This window comes from Equus quagga, chromosome 3 (genome assembly GCF_021613505.1).
Source record: "Equus quagga isolate Etosha38 chromosome 3, UCLA_HA_Equagga_1.0, whole genome shotgun sequence".
Lineage (NCBI taxonomy): Eukaryota > Metazoa > Chordata > Mammalia > Perissodactyla > Equidae > Equus > Equus quagga.
In genome coordinates this window covers 58210824-58234112 of record NC_060269.1, presented here as the reverse complement: position 1 = coordinate 58234112, position 23289 = coordinate 58210824, and the positions used below count along the sequence as shown (strand labels likewise).

The window sequence follows — 23289 nt, the reverse complement described above, 5'->3', positions numbered from 1 at the left end:
TAAAAAGGGTTTAAAACTGTCCCCCCATGCCTCCCCCTACTCCCAATCTTTTAATAAAGAAGAATCTGGTGAGAGAGGTTAGAGAAAAGGCAGGTGGTGTTTGTTGTTATTGAATCTTCTGGTAAATGTACACACACATACAAATATATATTTTTAAGTCAAGTATGAGCTAGTTGATCAGAAAAAAATGCTATTTTTGACAAAAAAGGGAAAACAAAACAAATTAGGAAGTACGTTTTAAAGTCACACTAATTAGAAAAAAACTAAATACAATTAAATTAAAACAATAGTACCTGATGACCTGCAAATTTAACGATCTGACAGCTTACTAACCTCTTCCAGTAATAAATACAGTAGTTCTCTGCAACTAGATACTGAGTTTAGCAATCTGAGAAATGCCTCCTTCTCTAACTGAGTATCTGGAGATTAGGATATATCATTTATTCTTTCACTAACATGCCAGGCACCATTTCAGGTGCTTGAGATATACATCAGACAAAATCCTGCCTTCCTGGAGCTTACATTTGAGTTTAGGGAAACATAATAAGAATATTTTATAATAACTTAGAGGTTTATAAATGCCATGGAGAAGTAGAACAAGTAAGGCAGATTGAGCATATGTGAGGAGAGATAATGATTTTAAATAGGACAATGGGGTAGGTCTTATTGAGGAGCAAAGTGAGCAAAAACTTGCAGAGGGTGAGGGAGTTAGACATACAGATAGATATCTGGTGGAAGAGCAGAGGAAATAACCAGTGAAAAGGCCCTAGGGCAAGAATGCATCTGGTATTCTTGAGGAATAGTTGGAAAAGAATGAACAAGGGGAAGAGTAGATGATTTCAGAGGGGTAATGGGGAGCCAGATTGCATATGGAGGCCATATGAGGCCATCATTGCAGTGACTTTAGCTTTTACTCAAAGACATTGAAGCTATTGGGAGAGGATAGGTTTAGTTATTGATATTTTCCTTAATTCCTTTGGTATTCCTCGTACTGGGGACAGTGCCTGGCATAAAGGAAACACTAATAAATGTTTGATAAGTTGAACCAAATTAAACTAGCTTGCTACTGTTTTCCTCTCTCTCACATAGTTACTTTACCTTATCAGTGAGTCCCGCATCAGTGCTATTCTCTGACTTCCTCACTATCCCAGTATTGGCTGCTCTTCTCCTGAATATCCTTGCTGGTTTGGTCTTGGTATGGGCAGAGGGATTCTAAGTCACCCGAGGAAGTATACGAAGATTTTGGCCTGAAGAGAAAAGAATGATTCTAGGCTATATTTCAGCAGCCTGTTTCACCTAGAACAAAATCATCATTTCAGAAGTAGGAAAGGCAGCCTGAATAAATGGCTTCTTAGGCAAACCATAATGGGTCTCATTTTTGTGTTTTGGAGGCCAATAATTATCACCCTATCCAAGAGATGCATGTCAAAGGAACCATAGTTCAATTTGGGAAAGGAAGAATAGAAAAACAGGAGAAACAGTTCTGAGAATTTGACTTAAGTATTAAAATTACCAGAGTACCACACAGCTTATTTTTAGAATCTGTAAGATTTGGGTTTCTGTCCTTCATATTCCTCCAAAAATAGCTACAAGTAGTAACAGTAATATAGAAAGTTTTGCTTCTGTCCAAGATGGAGTAACAAGAACCAGATTTACCCACTCCCTTGAAACAACAACAAAAAACCAGACAACATATAGGAAACAACCTTTGTCAAAACACTGGATTTCAAGCAAAGAAGGATACTGATACCTGAGAGATGGGAAACAAGTGAGGTGAGCCCTACAATTTCCCCCAGTCTACTTTCTTGAGAAAGTTTCTTGGCTGCAAAACAAGGAGAGGGAACCCAGATGGAGTCCAGACTCCCCAAGGTGAGGAAATGGAGCTGAGAGTCGGAGATACCAAGGCAGCTAGAGTTCACAGAACAGAGTACTATAGAGAAGAGAGATAGAGGGAGAGAGAACTCTGGAGGTCTGAAGAGGGCCCCATTCAAGTGTTCAGCAGAAAACCAATTAGTGCATGCAAATGAGGAAACTATCCAAGGTCAGGGGGAAAATATCTGAAAGGATTAGAGAACAGAGTGCCTGGGACTCACAAAAGGCCAGGAATACTCATAGACACACGCTGAAAAAACTCATAAGTCATAAGGCACTGGGTAGAATACTCAGGAAGAAATGGCCTCAGTAGTGAGGAATAATTAGCCCCAGACTGAGTACTGCTCTAGAACTACCTAACAAATAATAAAAGTAAGACCTGAAAGGGTCAAACTGTTTCCAAATAACTTAGTTGCATCCCAGAACAAAGCACAGGAATATTTATAATAGAAAAATATCCAGCCCCCAATAAGGCAAAATTTAAAATGTCTGTCATCCAAACAAAGATTATCAGGCATGCAAAGAAGCAAGAAAATATAACTCATAACTAGAATAATCAATCAATTGAAACCAACCAAGAACTGATACAAATGTTAGAATTAGTAAAGGACATTAAATCCATAAGGTGTATCCATTAGCATACATCCATAAGGTGCTGAAAGAAAAAACTGCCACCTTATCATAGTATAATCTATCATACTATAACCTATTATACTATAACCTTTGTTCAAAAACAAAGGTGATATAAAGACATTTTCAGACATAAAAAAGCTTAAAGGATTCATGACCAACAAATTTACACTATAACATTGTTAAAGGACATCCTTCAGGCACAGGGAAAATGATACCAGATTGAAATATGGATTTACACAGATGAATGAAGAGCACTGGAAATGGAAACTGCATGGTTTAATGTATAAGTTTTTTCTTGTTACTTAAATCCCTGAAATATAATTTACTATTTAAATAAAAATAATATATTTTGGGGTTTATAGCATATACATCAATAAAATGAAAACAACAATAGCATAAAGAATGGGAGGAAGGAAATGGAAGTACACTATTGTAAAGTGATATAATATCATTTTAAGGGAGACAATAATAAGTTAAAGATACACAACATAAACCCTAAAGCAATCACTAATATAAGAAAATGAAGAATTACAGCTTATGAGCCAATAAAGAATGTGAACTAAAATTATCAGTTTCAGTTAATCTAAAAAGCACATAAAAAGAGGGAGAAAGGAACCAAGAACAGATGGACCAAATAGCAAACAAATTGCAAGATGATAGATTTAAACCTAACCATGTCCATAATCACATTAAATGTAAATGGTCCAAACAGTCCACTTAAAAGGCAGAGATTTGTCAGTTTGAATAAAAAATAAAACCAACCTATAGACTGCCTATAAGAAACACATTTGAAGTATAAAGCCACAAATAAGTAAAAATAAAAGTATGGAAAAATATGTTCAGGGGTCAGAAGATCCAATATTATTAAGGTGCCAATACTCCCAAATTTATCTATGGATTCAATGCGATCTCAATCAAAATTCCAGCAGAATTTTCCGTAGAAATTGACAAGCTTATAATAAAATTCATACAGAAATGCAGAAGCCCTAGAATTGCAAAAACAACAAGAACAAAATTTCAGGGTTAATTCTACCTGATTCCAAAAATTATTGCAAAGCAATGAGAATTGGATAAACAATTAGATCAATGGGAAAGAACAGAGTCCAAAATAGGCCCACTCTTATATTGAAAACTGATATTTGACAAACATGAACCTAAAACTACAAAACTTGTAGAAGAAGACATAGGAGGAAAAACCTCGTGACCTTGGGTAAGACAATGATTTATTAGATATGACACCAAAAGCACATTCTATAACAAAATTGATATGTTGCACTTCATCAATTTCAAGAACTTTTGCACTTTTAAAAACACTGTTAAGAAAGTAAAAAAAAAAAGCCATAGATGAAGAGTAAATGTTTGGGAAGCATATATCTGATAAAGAACTTGTATTCAGAATATATAAAGAATTTTCAAAACTCAAGAAAACAAGCCCAATTGTTTTAAATGGGCAAAATATTTGAACATACAGTTCACCAAAGAAGATACACAGATGACAAATAAGCACATGAAAGAGGCTCAAAACTATTAATCATTAAGGAAATGCAATATAAAACCACAATGAGACACCTATTAGAATGGCCAAAAATTAAAAAGACTGACCATACCAAGTTTTGGAGAGGATGTGGACAAACCGGAACTGTCATGCACTGCTGGTCAGAATTTTAAATGGTACAACCACTTTGGAAAAGCAATTTGCCAATTTCTTAAAAAGTAAGGTATATACCTATTGTTAGACCCAGCTATTCCACATCTAGGTATTTGCTCAAGAGTAATAAAAGCTATGATCTTACAAAGACTTGTACAGAAGTGTTCATAACAGCTTTATTTGCAATAGCCTGAAACTAAAAACTACTCGAATATCATCAACAGGTGGAAGGATAAACAATTTTATAGCATATATAATGTAATACTTCTGAGCAATAAAAAATCAGCTACTGATACGTGCAATAGACATGGATAAATCTCAAAATAAGTATGCTGAGTAAAAAAGGCAGATAAAAAGAGTACATATTTTATGATTTCATTTATATGAAGCTCTAGAAAATGCAAATTAATCTCTAGTGACAGAAAGCAGATCAGTGGTTGTCTGGATGGCAGTCGGCGGGGCAGGGAGAAGTAAGAGGGATGGATTATAAAAGGGAATGGGGAAACTCAGGGATGACAGATGTGTTCACTATCTTGATTGCAGTGATGGCTTCATGGGAATATACATATGCCAAAGCTTGTCAAACTGTATACTTTAAATATTTGCACTTTATTAAATGTAATTTTTACCTCAATAAAGCAGTTTTTAAGAATTTTGCCTGTATAGTGGAGTTCTTTCCTATACCTCAATATGTTTTTAAAGCTTAATTGTTGTGGGTATTCTTGCTATATAGTAAATGGTCAATGAAAAGGAGCTTTAATTACCCTTCTTTGAAGATTAACCTGAAAAAAATGTCAGGAAATGTAGCACTTTTTTTTTTTAACATTACTTATCTTATGGGTATAAACAAGGCCCTAATTAGAAGTAACTGAGAACTAGAGCACCTCAGAGAATTATATTTTTAAAAATACAAAACTTAAGCTGTGATCGGCAAAATACCTTTTGGAAGATATTATTCTATATATACTAGATTGTGATGTAATACAACACTGTAATGTCTTGCTCCATCAAATCTGAAAAAATATAAAGTGAAATAGATCTCATTTTTGTCTTTTCTTTCACTGATATTTGGAGGTAGAAATTAACTGAAATACAGATGGTCCTTGATTTATGGTTCAACATATGATTGACTTTACAATGGTGTAAAAGCAATATGCATTCAGTAGAGACTGTACTTTGAATTTTGATCTTTTCCCGGGCTAGCAATATATGGTACAATACTCTCTCATGATGCTGGGCAGCAGCAGCGAGCTGAAGCTCCCAGTCAGCCACAAGTTCATGAGGGTAAACAACTGATACACTTATAACCATTTGGTACCCAGACAACCACTCTGTTTTTCACTTTCAGTACAATACCCAACAAATTACATGAGATGTTCTTTATTATAAAATAGGCCTTGTGTTAGATGATTTTGTCCAACTGTAGGCTAATATAATTGTTCTCGGCATGTTTAAGGTAGGCTAGGCTAAGCTATGATGCTTGGTAGGTTAGGTGTATTAAACGCATTTTTGACTTACAATATTTTCAACTTTCAGTGGATTTATCAGGACCTAACCCCATTATAAATCAAGGAAGATCTGTATTTGTAATTTTAAGAAAATATATAAGCAAAGCCAAAAATGACATTCAAATTAGAATATAAAATAAAGAAAACCTGAAACTCCTTCAGAGTATAAAGGAATATGTTTAGTTTCTCAACTGACAGAAAGCAGTGAGTGTGCTTATTCAAAAATCCATTATTGGACTTCTGGTTTTGCATGTAAGGAGCTTGGAAGTCACAACTCATTTTAACAACAAGAAAAAAGCTGAACAGATTGAAAAATCGACAACTCTTCTTGGATCTGTAAGAGAGCGAAGGACACAGAGCAAACCACTGCCCTCAAGATTTGAGAGACAGATGGGCAAATACAAGGAGTTGAGTCTTACCAGAGCAGAGACTCACTAGTAGAAACCACCACAGGAACCAGAATCCAGGTAGAAAAACCTGAACTATAATTCACCAATTGTTGTAGGTTTAGTGTGGACAACTCTGAAAGTTAAAAACTTCAAGGGGACCCAATTACAGGAGGGCCCTCAAAATCTTGTGAGACCTACCTCAGTAGTTTGACAAGGTAGACATAGTGAATATCAGAGAAAAATCCCCTCAAGTTTCTGGGAGAGGGAGGAAAAAAGGAAGCATTTTGAAATATGCCAGAGCACTCTGTTATTTTCTTGTTTTTTTAAAGATTTTATTTTTCCTTTTTCTCCCCAAAGTCCCCCAGTACATAGCCATATATTTTTAGTTGTGCGTCCTTCTAGTCGTGGCATGCCGGATACCGCCTCAGCATGGCCTGAGGAGCAGTGCCATGTCCGTGCCCAGGATCCCAACCCAGGAAACCTTGGGCCGCCGAAGCAGAGCTTACGAACTTAACCACTCGGCCAGGGGCCGGCCCCAGCACTCTGTTCTTCTTAACAAAGTCTGCCCTCGGGAGAAACTAGTTAACTAGAGCCGAAGCTGCTAGGGTATTATCAGAGCCTAACTGATCTGGGGGAAGGGAAATACTCAAGCCCACTCTAGCCATCCTATCCCACCTAAAGGGAGAGAAAAAAACTGAGTAACACTTGTGAAGGTCACGGCCCAGAAGCACAGGCTCACTAAAAGACTAAGACCTAATTATAGAACTATAAAATTTTTCCCCTCCCCTCACATCTCACCACCACATGACTAAAGGCCTATTTACAGCAGTTCCTTTTACCTGGTACATCATATGGGCTATTAAGAAAGATTTACAAGGCATACCAAAAGACAAAGAGATAAAGCAAGCATCAGAACCAGACATGGCAGGGATGTTGGAATTATCAGGCCAGGAATTTAAAACAACTATGATTAATATCCTAAGGACTCTAATAGATAAAGTAGTCAGCAGGCAAGAACAGATGAGCAATGTAAGCAGAGAGATGGAAATCCTAAGAAAGAACCAAAAAGAAATGCTAGAGATAAAAACAGCACTGTAACAGAAATGAAGAATGCCTTTGATGGGCCTGTTAGTAAATGGACACAGCTGAGAAAAGAATCTTTGAGCTACAGGATATATCAATAGAATCCTCGAAAACGGAAAATCAAAGAGAACAAAGACTGAAAAAAACAGAACGGAATATCCAACTACTGTGGGACAACTACGAAAGGTGTAACACACACATTACGGGAATACCAGAAGGAGAAGAAAGAGAGAAAGGAAAAGAAATATTTGAAACAATAATGACTGAGAACTTACCCAAACTAATGTCAGACACCAGATCACAGATCCAGCAAGTTCAGAGAACATCAAGCAGAATATATGCTGAAAAAATGCACACATAGGCATATAATTTCTAAATTACAGAAAATCAAAGATAAAGTCCTGAAAGAAGCCAGAAGGGGAAAAAAAACACCTATAGAGGAACAAAGATAAGAATTATATCTGAATTCCCCTCAGAAACCATGCAAGCAAAAAGTGAGCAGAGTGAAATATTTAAAGTCTTAAGAGAAAAACAATTACCAGCCTAGAATTCTGTACTCTGCAAAATTATTCTTCAAAAGTAAAGGAGAAATAAAGACTTTCTCAGACAAACAAAAATTGAAGGAATTTGTTCTCAGTAAACTGGCTTTGCAAGAAACGTTAAAAGTGTTTTCAAGAGAAGGAAAATAACAGAGGTCAGAAACCTGGATCTACATAAAGAAATAAAGAGCATTGAGGAAGGAATAAGTGAAGGTAAAATAAAGACTTTAACTTTTCTTAATTGATCTAACAGGTAACAGTTCAAAATAATAATAGCAACAATGTATTCAATTGTCTGCTTATGTATGTATACAGATAGATATAGATGTATAGATATATATGCTTATGAATGACTGCAATGATACAAAGAATGGGAGCATGGAATTAGGTTTATTTTGTTATTATAAGGTACTCACATTACCTGTGAAATGGTAAAATATTATTTGAAAGTGGACTTGGATCAGTTATAATGTATACTGCAAACTCTAGGGCAACTACTGAAAAAAACAAACAAGGGGCTGGCCCAGTGGTGTAGTGTTTAAGTTTGCACGCTCCACTTCAGCAGCCTGGGGTTCCGGGGTTCAGACCTGGGTGTGGACCTACATGCTGCTCATCAAGCAACGCTGTGGTGGCATCCCACATATAAAACTGAGGAAGATTGGCAACAGATGTTAGCTCAGGGACAGTCTTCCTCACTAAAAAAAAAAAAGCAAACAAACAAACAAAAAGTATAACAGATATGTTAATAAAGGAGAGAAAATGGAATCATAAAAAATGCTAAATTAAAACCAAGAAAAGAGTGGAAGAGAAAAACAGGAACAAAGAACAAGGGTAACAAATAGAAAACAATAATGAATATAGTAGATATTAATCCAACTATATCAATCACTTTGAATGCTCATGGTCTAAATACACCAATTAAATGACAGAGATTGTTAGAGTGTTCAAAAATATGACCCAAATATATGTTGTCTACAAGAAACCCACTTTAAATATAAATACACATATAGATCAAAAGTAAATGGATGTAGAAAAATATACCATGTTCACACTAACCAAAGAAAGCAGGAGTCACTATATTAATTTCAGACAGAGCAGACATTAAAGTAAGAAAAGTTATCAGGAATATAGAAGGGCTTTTCATAATGATAAAGGGGTCAATTATTCAAGAAGACATAACAATTCTTAATGGGTACTTGCCTAACAACAGACTGCCAAATTACATAAGGAAAAAACTGACAGAACTGCAAGGAAAAGTAGATGAATCCACTATCATGGTTGGAGACTTCAACATCCCTCAGAGATGGACAGATCCAGCAGACAGAAAATTAGAAAGGACATGGTTGAACTCAACAATATCATCAATCAGCTGGATATAACTGACATCTATAGACTACTTCACCCAACTACAGTAGAATATACACATTTTTCTCAACTCACATGCAACATTCACCAGGATGGACCACATTCTGGGGCATAAACCACACCTTAATGGCTTTAAAAGAATAGAAATCATAAAATGTCTGTTCTGAGATCACAAAGGAATTAAAGTAGAAATTAATAACAGAAAGATAACTGGAAAATCCCCAAATACATTGAGACTAAACAACACACTTCTCAATAACACATGGGTTAAAGAAGAAATCTCAACAGAAATTTAAAAATATTTTGAACTTAATGAAAATGAAAATAAAACATCAAAATTTATGGGATCCAGTGAAAGCAGTGCTTAGATGGAAATTTATGGATGCTTTGAATGCATATATTAGAAAAGAAAAAAGACCTAAAATCAATCATCTAAGTTTCCACCTTGGGAAACTAGAAGAAGAGCAAATCAAATTTGCTCCAAAGTAAGTAGAAGAAAAGAAATAATAAGAATTAGAGCAGAAATCAATGAAACTGAAAACAAGAAATCAATAGAGAAAATCAAAGAAAGCAAAAGCTGGTTCCTTGAAAAGATCTATAAAAGTGATAAAACGCTAGCCAAGCTAATTAAGAAAAAAAAAGAGAGGATACAAAATTACTAATATCAGAAATGAAAGAGGCACATCACTATAGATGCCATGGAAATTTAAAAAAAAGAAATATTATGAACAACTCTATGCCTACAAATTTGATAACCTAGGTGAAATGGACCAATTCCTTGAAAGGTAGAATCTGCCACAATTCACACAAGAAGAAATAGATGATCTGAATAGGTCTATATCTACTAAAGAAATTGAATCAATAATTAATAACCTTCCAAAACAGAAAGCATCAGGCCCAGATGGGTTCCCTAGTGAATTCTCCCAAACATTTAAGCAAGAAAGTATACCAATTTCTACAATCTCTTTCAAAGGATAGAAACATAAGGACTACTTTCTAACTCATTCTATGAGGCTAGCATTACCCTAATATCGAAACCGGACAAAGACATAACAAGAAAAGAAAACTACAGGTCAATACCTCTCATGAACATAGATGCAAAAATCCTCAACAAAATATTAGCAAATTGAATCCAAACAAGTAGAAAAAGTATGATACATCATGATCAAGGGGAATTTATCCCAGGTATGCAAGGCTGGTCCAACATTTGAAAATCAATTAATGTAATCCATCACGTCAACAAACTAAAAAAAAAAAATCACATGATCATATCATTAGATGCTGAAAAAGCATCTGACAAAAAACCAACACTTACGCATGATAAAACTCTCAGTAAACTAGAAATAGAGGAGAACTTTCTCAATTTGATAAAGACTATCTAAAAAATCCTGCAGCTAACATCCTACTTAACAGTGAGAAACTTGAAGCTTTCCCACTAAGATCAGGTACAAGGTAAGGATGTCCCCTCTCATGACTCCTTTTCAGTATCATACTGGAAGTCCTTGCTAATGCAGTAAGGCAAGAAAAGAAAAGAAAAGAAAAATGTATGTAGATTGGGAAGGAAGACATAAAACTGTCTTTGTTGGCATATTATTTATGTAGAAAATCTGAAAGAATCAACAAAAAACACATGGAACGAATAAGTGATTATAGTGAAGATGCAGGATACAAGGTTAATACATAAAAGTCAATTGCTTTCCTATATACCAACAATGAATAAGTGGAATTTGAAATTAAAAATAAAATACCATTTACATTAGCACCCCCAAAATGAAATATTTATGTATAAATCTAATAAAATATACACGAGAAGATCTATATGAGAAAAACTACAAAACTCTGTTGAATGAAATCAAAGAAGAACTAAAAAAATAGAGAGATATTCCATGCTCATGGATAGGAAGACTCAATATTGTAAGATGTCAATTATTCCCAACTTGATCTATAGATTAATGCAATCCCAATGAAAATCCCAGCAAATTATTTTGTGGAGATTGACAAACTGATTCTAAAGTTTACACGGAGAGGCAAAAGACCCAGAATAGCCAACACAATACTGAAAGAGAAGAACAAAGCTGGAGGACTGATGCTACCTGACTTTAAGATTTACTATAAATCTACAGCAACCAAGACAGTGTGGTACTGGTGAAAGAAGAGACAAAAAGATCAATGGAGACAGAATAGAGAGCTCAGATAGAATCCCACAAATATAGTCAACTAATCTTTGACAAGGGAGCAAAAGCAACACAATGGACAAAGACGGTCTTTTCAACAAATGGTGCTGGAACAGCTAGACATCCACATGCGGCAAAATGAATCTAAACAAAGACTTTACACCCTTTACAAAAAATTAACTCAAAATGGATCATAGGCCTAAAAATAAAGTGCAAAACTCTAAAACTCCTAGAATACAACATAGAAGAAAACCTAGATGACCTTGGGTATGGTGATGCCTTTTTAGATATAACACCAAAGTCATGATCCATAAAAGAAATCATTGATAAGTTAAACTTCATTAAAATTAAAACCTTTTGTTCTGTGAAAGAAAATATCAAGAGAATTAGAAGACAAGCTACAGACTGGGAGAAAACATTTGCAAAAGACCTATCTGCTAAAGGAGTGCTATCCAAAATATACAAAGAACTATTAAAACTCAACAATAAAAAAACAAAGAACCTGATTAAAAAAATGGGCCAACCTTAACAGGCACGTCACCAAAGAAGATACACAGATGGTGAACAAGCATATGAAGAGATGCTCCACATAATATGTCATCAGGAAAATGTAAATTAAAATAAAAGACTACTATATATCAATCAAAATGACCAAAATCCAGAACACTGACAACACCAAATGCTAGTGAGAATGTGGCTCAACAGGAACGCACACCTTGCTGGTGGGAATGCAAAGTAGTACAGCTACTTTGAAAGACTGTGGTGGTTTCTTACAAAACTAAGCATACTCTTACAATATAATCCAGCAATCATGCTCCTTGGTATTTACTCACAGGAGTTGAAAACATGTCCACATAAAAACCTGCACAAGGATGTTTATAGTAGCTTTATGCATGACTGCCAAAATTGGGAAGCAACCAAGATGTAGGTGAATGGATAAATAAACTGCAGTACATCCAGACAATGCAATATTATTCAGTGCTAAAAAAGAAAGATCGCTCTATCAAGACATGAAAAGACATGGAGGAACCTTAAATGCATATTACTAAGTTAAAGAAGCCCATCTGAAAAGCCTACATATTGTATGATTCCAACTATAGGACATTCTGGAAAAGCCAAACTATAAAGACAATAAAAAGGATCAGTGGTTACAGAGCAGGGAGCAGGGGGGAAGTTATATAGGCAGGGCACAGAGGATTTTTAAGGCAGTGAAAATACTGTTTGATATTATAATGATGGATATATGTCATTATACATTTGTCCAACCCATAGAATGTACAACACAAAGTGGGAACCCTAAGGTAAACTATAGACTTTGGGTGATTATGATACGTCAATGTAGGTACATCCTTGGTAAAAAGTGTACCATTGTTCATGGGAGAGGCTATGCGTGTGTGAGAGCAGGGGTGTTTTATTTATTTATTTATTTTTGTTATTGTTTTTTTTTGAGGAAGATTAGCTCTGAGCTAACATCTGCTGCCAATCCTCCTCTTTTTGCTGAGGAAGATTGGCCCTGAGCTAAAATCCGTGCCCATCTTCCTCTATTTTATATGTGGAATGCCTGCCACAGCATGGCTTGATATGTGGTGTGTAGGTCCGCGCCAGGGATCCAAACCAGGGAACCCCAGGCTGCTGAAGCAGAACATGCAAACTTCACCTCTGTGCCACCAGGCTGACCCCTGAGGGCAGAGGTTATATGGGAAATCAGTACCTTCCTCTCAATTTTATTGTAAACCAAAAACTGCTCTAAAAGAACCAAGTCTTTTTTAAAAAGTCTTTATCTTACCTAAAATAATTCACTTCTGAGATGTATCTAATCACTGAAAACTTCATACTAAAATTTCAACAATATTGTTTACTTTCAAAGTACAATATACGTATCTGTCTTCCCCTCTTTACAATATTCCATAGTAGTACAGATACTTTGGTGCCTGTCAACAAGATGAAATCTGAATGGCCGTGGATTCTGATTTTGGTTCCTCCACTCTTTTGCTAGTTTTCCTTTGCTACAATAGCCTCCATTGTTTACACGTTTAATATGGAAGCCAGAGAAGCCTGATTTAATAGATGGTGAATATTCCATAGTTGTATGCAAATACTGTACTTGAAGACTTATCTCCTGGAAGAGGAATTAGACTTGTTTGGTACGACCCCAAGAGTTCAGACTAGGACTGGTGGTTGGAAGCTACAGAAAAATATTTTACAATAAGGGAGACATTAGAACTATGTCCATGGAATATGTTGACTTAGCCAATAATGAGTTCTTCATCATGGTAGGTAGTTAAGAACAGGCTAGAGATTTATTAGGGAGAATTCAAGCTTGTGCTTTCAACTGAGGCTAAGATGAAGTAATCCATGTGGGATAAAAGTTCACAACATTACTAAAAATTTGCAACAAAAATGGACCCCAAAAATAATTCCAAAGTTTTTAAAAACTTAACTGAATTATAAACATATGTATACAATATCATCTGTCAATATCAGGATAAAGGAGCTTTTTGATTTTGTCAGGGTGGGAGCCAGGTTCTTTGACAATCTTGTTAAGATATGCAAAGTCAAGAACACTGTACTCGATGAAGATACTTGTTCTAGTAATTTACCTGAGTTTTACCACCTTAAAAAGCAGTTTTTCTCTACTGAATGTACAAAAAAACCCAAAAAAGACTTTTGGTACTTAAAAATGCAGATTGTGGCTCTTACCACTACCTGTCCCCCTCCGCCCTTCCCAGCATTTCTCATTCACTATTTCTTTGTGGAGCCCAGGCATTTGATTTTTAACAAATATTCTAAGTGATTTTTATTGTAGATGGTCATAAAACTACACTTTGAGAAACACATTCAAAGAGGAGAGTAGGAAAGATCACCTCCCATTCTGTCTATCCAAAGTTTATGAGAATGCCACGGAACTTTATGTTCAGATGAATTCCATCTTAAAAAAAACCAAAAACACTGACACATTTTGGTTTTTCTTCTATCCCAGGGCCAAAAGCCAAAATGAAATTTACAGTACTTGCTGTCACCGTTGCGCTAACTTTGCTGCTAGGAGTTCAAGCCATGCCTGCAAATCGCCTGTCTTGCTACAAAAAGATACTGAAAGATCGCAACTGTCACAACCTTCCGGAAGGAGTAGCTGACCTGACAAAGATGGATGTAAACGTCCAGGATCATTTCTGGGATGGGAAGGGATGTGAGATGATCTGTTACTGCAACTTCAGTGAATTGCTCTGCTGTCCAAAGTAAGGAAATGCAATCACAAAATACATTGCTATGAAATGTATGCATAACAACTCTTTTCTAAGGACACCCTCATAATGAGTTTGCTGACATTAATCACCATTTTTAGTAAAATCCTGTTCAAATCTCAGCTATTTTCTAGAATCATCACCATTTGTATAGAACTGAATATTTTCATTTAAGAAACAGAGTTTGGCAGATTTTAGTAAAACAAATTAAATCCAGAAAATCAATAACACTCCAATCTATTAAATTCTAAATTTCCTATCTGATTTTTAACCACACAAAAAAATCTGTTGGTAGCTGAAGTCACCTTCAAGGTTGACATCTTAAACCAATTTGAAAACTAATAAAAGGCTTTAGATAAAAGATTTCAGTAAAAGGATCAAGTAATTAGCTGGACAAAAAACTTTGATAAGGGTCAAGGAAAAATTTTCTAGCTCTATGTCTGAGTTAACCAGAAATTAACTAAATAGACGTTATCCACTGACATGGAAAGTAGATGTATTTAAGTATAAAACAATGGTAGATAAATCAATAAATATTTTTAGCACTTGATTTTAAAATTATTTTCCTTTGGTTATTGAGGAATCTTTGGAATACTATGACCTTGGCTATTCATACTGAAAATAACTTTTCAAATTACTTTCAACATATGTCATCATAGTTTCATTTTTCTAAGAAATCTGTGAGGTAGAAAGGGCAGATATAACCATCTTATCAAGGAAAGGTATAGAGAGGTAAAATGACTAGCACCATCCCACGGAACTAGTTAATATCAGCACTGAGACTAGAACCCAGGTCTTCTGATTTGGACTAGATACTTTTTCTATCAAGCCAGTTGGTTCTTAAAGTATGGTTCCCAGAACAAAAGCTTCAATATCACCTGAGTTCTTGTTAAAAGTGCACATCCATTCTTGGGCCCCAGACCAGACCAGCTGAATCAGGAACAATGGAGGTGAGGTATAACAATTATGGCTTAAACCCTCTAGGTGATTCTGATGCATGGTAGTTTGAGAATCGCTATGTTAAACCATGATAACAAGAACTTGAGTTAACTGATTGCATAAAATGACTTAATTTTTCCCAGACTACATAAATGAAATGACATCTACTATTAAAATAACACGTTTGTGTTTTTTAATTGTAAGACTTGGAACCAATTTACTGAGATGTACTTGTATTTATTTTATGATATAATTTTGTGATTATCTGTGTTAATCGATGAGAATAGAAGTATGGACTTCTATACTTCTTGTATAGAAGAAGTATACAAGATTTTTGTATACTTTCAAAAAAAGTAATTTCTATCTGATTTGGGGTTATCATTTTCCCAGTAGCAACAGACTTAACTTGCTAAGCATATTCCTTTTTTTTTCTGTCTATAAACATAAATCTTAATTTGCCATCCTATTTTTCTATTTTATTGAGATTTAATTGACATATAGCACTGTATAAGTTTAAGGTATACAGCATAATGATTTGACATACATATATTGTGAAGTGATTACCCTAAGTTTAGTTAACATCCATCACCTCATATATTAACCAAAACAATTTTTTTTCCTGTGATGAGAACTGTTAGGATCTACTCTTAGAAACTTTCGAATATACCATACAACAGTGTTAACTGTAGTCATCATGTTGTACATTAGATGCTAATCAGCCATAATCATAATACTACCTTGCACATATACACAATTTTATATTATTCCATGCATTTTTATACATTACCTTATATGATCTTTCAAACAAGAAGAGCTGAATAGCTTAACATTTCTCCTTTCCCTACAAAACCTAGAAATTTATTTATTGACTTTTTAAGAAATTTTTAACCTTCTTTTTCTTACCTGTAGATTTAAACTTCATGATCTATCCTCACCCATGTCAGAGAAATTAATCTTTTTGCATGACTATAAGGTTTTGAAATCACTCAGTCTTTCCTTTTCTTTATAGATAAATGATAGCATAATATCAATGGCAAATGGGAGGAAAGTAGAACTGATTACCTTCTTAGTCTTTGTTGCTCCTGTGGGCAAGTCCTCCCACTCATTCTTTGTACTTTATTCACCTAAAAAGAATAGCCATATCTGAAATCCTAGAAATCACTGTCCATTTTTAAGCCAGAAGAGACTAACATATATCTTAACTTTCAGCTGAACTTAACTCATGTTATATTTTCTTTCAGAGATGTCTTCTTTGGACCAAAGATCTCTTTTGTGATTCCTTGCAACAATCACTGAGAATCTTCATGTATTCCGGAGAACACCATCCCTCATTTCCCAAAAACTGCACTATATAAGTGTAACTGCATTTCTAGTTTCTATGCAGTGCAATAAAGCAGATTCTATAAATTCTTACTTGTCTAGGACAAGTAAACTTGTGTTAAGTAAGTAGTAATAAAAATTAATTCAATTTAATTTTTCTCTGTGGACACTGTTGGTACCAGTTTAAAAATTTTTGCTAGAAAATTTTCATCTACAAGGTATTCACTATGCCCAGTAAAAGAATTCTGTCCCCAGATGAATAGCTATAATCCTGGCTCAAAGATTGAGAATACTTTCAGTTCTTAGTTGACAGTTATTGACCAGGTATACTTAATGGAAAGAACCAGATAAAAATTGAGGTTCTTGGAAGGGAAATTAGAAGTTTTCTAGAAAGAGGGGGAAAGGGAGCCAATATTTGAGTGTACATTATGTATGTCAAGTACTTTAGGTACATTTGTGATTTATTCTCTTAAAAAACAACAAAAACTTGCGAAATAAGTATTCTTAAACCTGTTTTTCAGATACCAACTCGTTTAAGATATTTACTAAAAATAAAGGCAGAATTTGAACAAGTTCTAATTCCAAACCCCATACACTACACACACTCACACACATAGCTGTATCCTTAAAACTATGATACACATTCCTGATATATCAATTTTTCCTGAGAATAACAAAACACATATTAAAACAAACATGTAATGGATGAGAATTAAACAGTCACATGAATTTTAAGGGTAAACAAAACAGATGCCTTCAGAGACATTTTCCGACTGTTAGAGGCAGCTGTGGACTATGCCCTCATATCTTAGGAGGTATGCATTGACTAGGCCATCAGAGGTAATTTCAGAAAGTCCTTATGCTATAAAAATTTATTAAATGCTTTCGAAGTGCCAGCTATTACTAAGATTTAGGGATGTAGTAATGAATAAGATGGACTTGTCTTCTTGGAACTTGTATTCTAACAAAGGGGTAATAATTACAAATAAATAATTATTTATAAATGTGAAGCCTGCTACAGAGGATAAGCGTAGGATGCTATACAAAGTATTGTTGAGGAGAAAAGTTTGAGAAGTACCACACCATGTAGCAAATCCAGGAGACATCATTTTGGAATAAAAGTGACATTATTTCATTGAAATATAACCTTGGAGGTCCCTGATCTGCTTCTGAAGACCACACCCAGAACAGTATCTGATATCTATTCAGTGTTCAGTAAGTGTTACAGGGCTGAACCAAACCATTTTGAGATAGTCATAATTCAGTTCCTCCTAAAATCTGCACAAACACGTCAGAACATGTTTTCAAATAGTATGACCTCTACAAAAATTCATGAAGTGGAATTGTAAAAAAAACAAAAACAAATTTGTTGTTTTATCCACATAGCATTTGATCTGATTTGGCTTTTTTTCGTCACTTAATTGACTGGTATTAAAATCAAACTAACTCAATAATGGAAGTCTTCTATCCTTTCTGGAACAGTGCATGGAATAGGTAAATAAAGAAAATCATCAGTGAACCTGTTTCATTTTCTACTTGGTATAGATTCTCTTTGAGGGAGAAAAAAAAGCACTAAAGATTCAGTATCTCTATTTATAAATAACAGATCAGCATGAAGGCATATGTGAGGCAACAATGGCTTTTTAATTAAGTGTTCCCTTATTACTACAATCAAAATCTGTTGAGGGGCCCGCCCCGTGGCCGAGTGGTTAAGTTCATGTGGCCCAGGGTTTCGCCAGTTTGGATCCTGGGCACCGGCATGGCACCGCTCATCAAGCCATGCTGAGAAGGCATCCCACGTGCCACAACTAGAAGGACCCACAACTAAAATATACAACTATGTACTGGGGGGAATTGGGGAGAAAAAGCAGAAAAATAAAAAAAGATTGGCAACAGTTGGAAAAAAGAATCTGATGAGGAAAATAGTATTTGAAAAAAACTAAACAATAAATGAAATTTTATAATTATTATTTTTCATCAAATTCTCTCCTTTCTGGAAATAACTTTGTAATATGAAATTATATTACATTCTTTTAGAAATGAATGCATTATAGAAGCACATATTCTTCTTTATATTACCAAATAAATGTAAAAAGCATGAATGCTCACACAACTTGCCTTATATAACTTTTTCTAACTTGGTTAGTATGTTTTTAAAAGCAAACATTTCGTTCAATCATATTAATGAATAGATCCTTTATTTTTTCAATAGTTTTTAGCTACAAGAAAATACAACCAAGCTTTTATTAAAAATGTATTATTGTTCCAAATACTGTCTTACAACTGAGTGAGATAAGTACTATCATGATCTCTGTTCTATGGGCAAAGATGCCAAATTTAGAGAGAAGCAGCTTGCCTAAGTGTACATTATCAGAGCAGTAGAGCCAGGTTTTGGATATGGCCAGTCTTCTTCTAGCATCTAAATTCTTAACTGCTATGTTATTTAATAACATCATCTAATCCAATTCCTTTTTAGGAAAGCAAATCTTTGCTTGTATGAGGCATACAATTGTATATTTCAGTTGGCTTATATATGCTAAATGCTTACCAAATAACAATTTCTGTATTTTTATCTTTGACTTTCTATCTCTTTGTTCTTACTATGAATTCCATGGTACTGAGCACAAAGTTAACAGTAATACTTACTAATACCTCATCGCTTCTTGATAAAAATTTCCTTTTCCTCATCATAATCCATAGAGTCTCCTTGAATATCTTGTTTGCTGCAATTAGGTACTAATCCTAGGATTATTAGGGAACTGGAAGCAACATGGAGAACCAAGACAACGAGCAACAACTATTGGAGGAAGGCAAGGACAGATAAAAACATTTACAGATCATTTCATAACTTTAACTTCCTCACAATTGCCAACAGGTTCTTCCAGAATAAGTCGTTTTTGCAAATATTATGGCAGGTGACTTTAAAATGTAAATAATCCTATCAATAAAGTCCTACAGGCTTTAAAATAATTTTCCCCAAAGGAAAAAATAATCAAATTCATATTATTTCTAAATCATCTTGCATTAACAGCCTAAAACTAAACTTTTCTCTCAAAGAACTGAAGAGAAACTGATAAAATTATAATAAATTGACATAGAATTAGCCTATTCAATTTACTTCTATAGAATGGTTATCACCATAACGTGCTCATCTTTATATAGTAGCATATCTAAAGAGAAATGTGTGGCATAAACGTAGCCAAAACATTCTAAGAATTTTACAAATAAAAACCTATAGAAAATTTTCAACAAAAAATAATATACAAGATCTAATGATCTATATTTCCAGAGGTTTAGAAGTAAAATATAAGTCTGTTGGGTATTATGGGTACAAAACTGACTTGATATCTACATTACGTATACATTAAAGGAAATGTAAAAAATATATGTATGCACATTATTCAGCCTTAAAAAGGAACAGAGTACTGATACATGCTACAATCTGAATGAACTTTGAAAACATTACACTAAGGGACAAAACCCAGACACAAAAGGCTATATATTTTCTGGTTCCCTTTATATGATATAATAGGCAAATCTATAGAGACAGAAAGCAGATACCAGGGATAGGAGGGAGGAATTGGGAGTGATTAGTTACGGGTGTTTTTAAGAGGTGATGAAAAAGTTTTTAAATTAAAGCTAGTGGTTGCACAACATTGTGAATACACTAAATACTAACAAATTGTACACTTTACAATGGTTAACTGTATAGTAAGTAAATTTCACCTCTATTTAAAAAAAAAGCCTTATGTAGAAATAACAAACAGCTTTTCTTATTAAAGAAATGTATCTCTGACATTAATTTTTTAGCCTTTTCCTAAATTATTCAGTAAAAGGTAGTTACCAAACAACTGACATTTCTTGAGCTCATGCTACACATTTAGTATATTTTCTTCCTTCTACCCCAATGGCAGTCACATTTGGATTCTTCTCCTGATACTCTAACCTAAAGGTAAGCCATACCATCATAGAGATATGAGTTCCCATTTACTTTTTCTGCTCAGATATAGACAAGTAAAAACATTTCTAGTGAATTCATCATTTTTAAAACCCAAAAGCAAAGAATTAAAATCTTTATATAAAACTGACTTTTACATTGCACTTTCTTGAGTTCCTCAGCTTTGCTGAGGTTCTTCAGTTCTCAACTTTTCATGTTTTAAATTGCTCCAACAAGGGCTTAATTTCAATGGATAATCAATACTCAGAACTCTTGCTCTTTCACTTTTTATACATTTTATGCAAATAATTATACGAAACTAACATTGTTAGTCAAAGGTTATCTATTCATAAACAGATACTTTAATGTAAGTAAATAATTTCAAGCTTTTTTCACAAGAATGGAGTGTTTTTACAGAAAAACTAAGCCTACAGTCAAGTTTTTATTATAAAATTAAGTCTTTAGGGATTTAGGAAAAATATAAAATGTAGAAGTAAGATTTTCTTCAAATAAATCACCACATCTTGTAGCTTTGTGGTTCATTTTCATACATACATTTCAGTTCTCACAGAGATTTCTGGAATGCCAGGAATGAGAGGTTTTCATACCAGTTATTACAGCCTCTACTCATCAATAAAGTAGCAAGTAAATCTTTAAATGGTCATTGCAAGAACAAAGACCAGTTGCTTTATTGTTCACCATATATTTTAGCTGTCAATACAACATTCAGAACACTTAAAAATACAGATTCATCTTCTACTGACCCAGGACTTTAGGTTTAGCTACATCAGTGGTTCTCAGTCAGGGGTGATTTTGCCCCCCGGGGAATGTCTGACAATGTCTAGAGATATTTCTGGTTGTCACCTTTGGAGTGCTACAGGCACTAGCGTGTAGACTCCAGCAATGCTGCTAAAGCTACAAGACAAAGGACGGCCTCCCACAATGAAGAATCATGAGGCCCAAATGTCAGCTTTGAGAAACCCAGAGCTACATTAATGATCTCACCCGTTTCCAGCCTAAAATCTGCCCCACAACCTCATAACACTTCACTGAAACTGTTTTGTTTTGGTGTCACAAGCTATGAATTCGATTTGTAATCATAGGAACTTGGTGAAGCAAGACAATGCTCAGGAAAAGCAGAGGTTAAAAATATTTAATAGAAAACTGACAGAGAATGAAATATAAAAAGGAAATAAAACAAATCAGAGCTAAGTATGACCAAAATTTAAAGATCTTGTTGGATTTCTAGATCTCTCCAATTTATTAGTTTTAATTTGCAATGTAAATAGCATAGGACATGACTCAAAGTTAAGGGGTATTGCAGAGGTTCTTTCTATATTCATGCTATATAAATACCTTTTCTCTAAGAGAAAATTTAAAGAAACAATTAAAACTTGAATTCTATGTTCTTACTTCAACTTTCAGCAATGTGTTTACCTTTGCTGGCACATTAAGTCTTCTTTGGAAGGACGTAAGAATATAACTTAAACTATTTGTTCTTCCTGGCACTTCTTCAAGTAATAATAACAATAAAAGGAAACAAAAAAGTTGCACCTGAACGGAAGTGTATTTTTCAAATGTGTTAGCACTAAAAAGCACTTTGAAAATAATGCTATTTAATAGGATATCCTGAATTAGAAATCAGATTGTCCCACAGAAAGCAAATATGCTACATTTGTTACTTTTCCTTAACCTGTTAGTTTCTTGGAATTAAAAATAAATAAATTTAAAAAAGGTAATAAATGATCTTTACATTAAAATCTCAATTAACACTGGTCCCTAAAAGTCAGTTTATAATAAAAATCAAGTTTCACAAAATAAATACACTGAAGCAACTATAATAGTAACAACCTTTATTTAAAATATTTTTTAATCTAGGAAAGCTCGTTTTGCATGAGTTTCCAACTAATTATTAGAGTCAGAAACAAGGAAAATAAAACCAGAGAAAATCCTCTGTAGAAAAAATACACAAGGAACATTTCTACATGTGAAAAAACAGTAAACAGTCTTAACATCTGAACATTCAAGTCTTAGTCTCACTTCCATCTCTCCTAGTGAACACCACTATCAACCTTGAGATCTGATTTGTTCTTGTCATTCTTCACTGAGTAGATGAAATATGTTAAGGTGTCTTTTTCATTCACTGGAATAGACCTAAAGTGGCAACCAACTATCTATAAAGAAAAAAAATTGAGGAAATTAAATTATAGATATGAACAGATTTCATAAACTAGGTAAAAACACTTTCATCAAAAGAAAAAGTGCCATGTGATGGTAATAGAGCTATTTATTTTTAAAATAAATTGTATTTAACAAAATACCAACAGGATGACATAAGCATATAAAAATAAGATGTTATGAACAAGAGACAGTGTGATTTCAAAAGACCCTTTAGCCCACTCAATTAATTATACATTAATTAGAATGTGTATTTCCTTTTATTTTAAATTTTATAACTAGAATCTAGATTAGGAGGTACTTTTACTTTTAAACTTTAAATATTAATGAAATAAAACAGAACCTACTCACAGAAAAAGGATAAATACAAAGCTGAAAAAGTTTTGGTACTATAGAAACAAAACACGAAGTATCTTACAAATATGTTTGCTACAGCTTGCATTCACTCATTCATTAGGACTA

General features: G+C 34.2%; 1 protein-coding gene across 8 annotated transcripts in view; it reads right to left on the bottom strand.

Annotated features, from left to right (window-relative positions):
• The window catches only part of SAP30 (Sin3A associated protein 30), a 66870-nt gene that overhangs the window by 39124 nt on the left and 4457 nt on the right, over positions 1-23289 (bottom strand). For 4 of the 8 annotated variants that reach the window (XR_006887933.1, XR_006887934.1, XM_046656347.1 and 1 more), the window contains exon 4: positions 16455-16516. The exons of 2 other annotated variants lie outside the window; for them this stretch is intronic. Coding sequence is in view for 4 of the 6 variants with exons in the window: in XM_046656347.1 (XP_046512303.1) it covers positions 16455-16516 (62 nt within the window). In the remaining 2 variants the exon portion in view is untranslated. Of the gene's footprint in view, positions 1-1108; positions 1248-16454; positions 16517-22485; positions 22824-23289 lie in introns of those variants that run through there. 2 more of the 8 variants (XM_046656349.1, XM_046656351.1) reach the window with 2 other exon arrangements.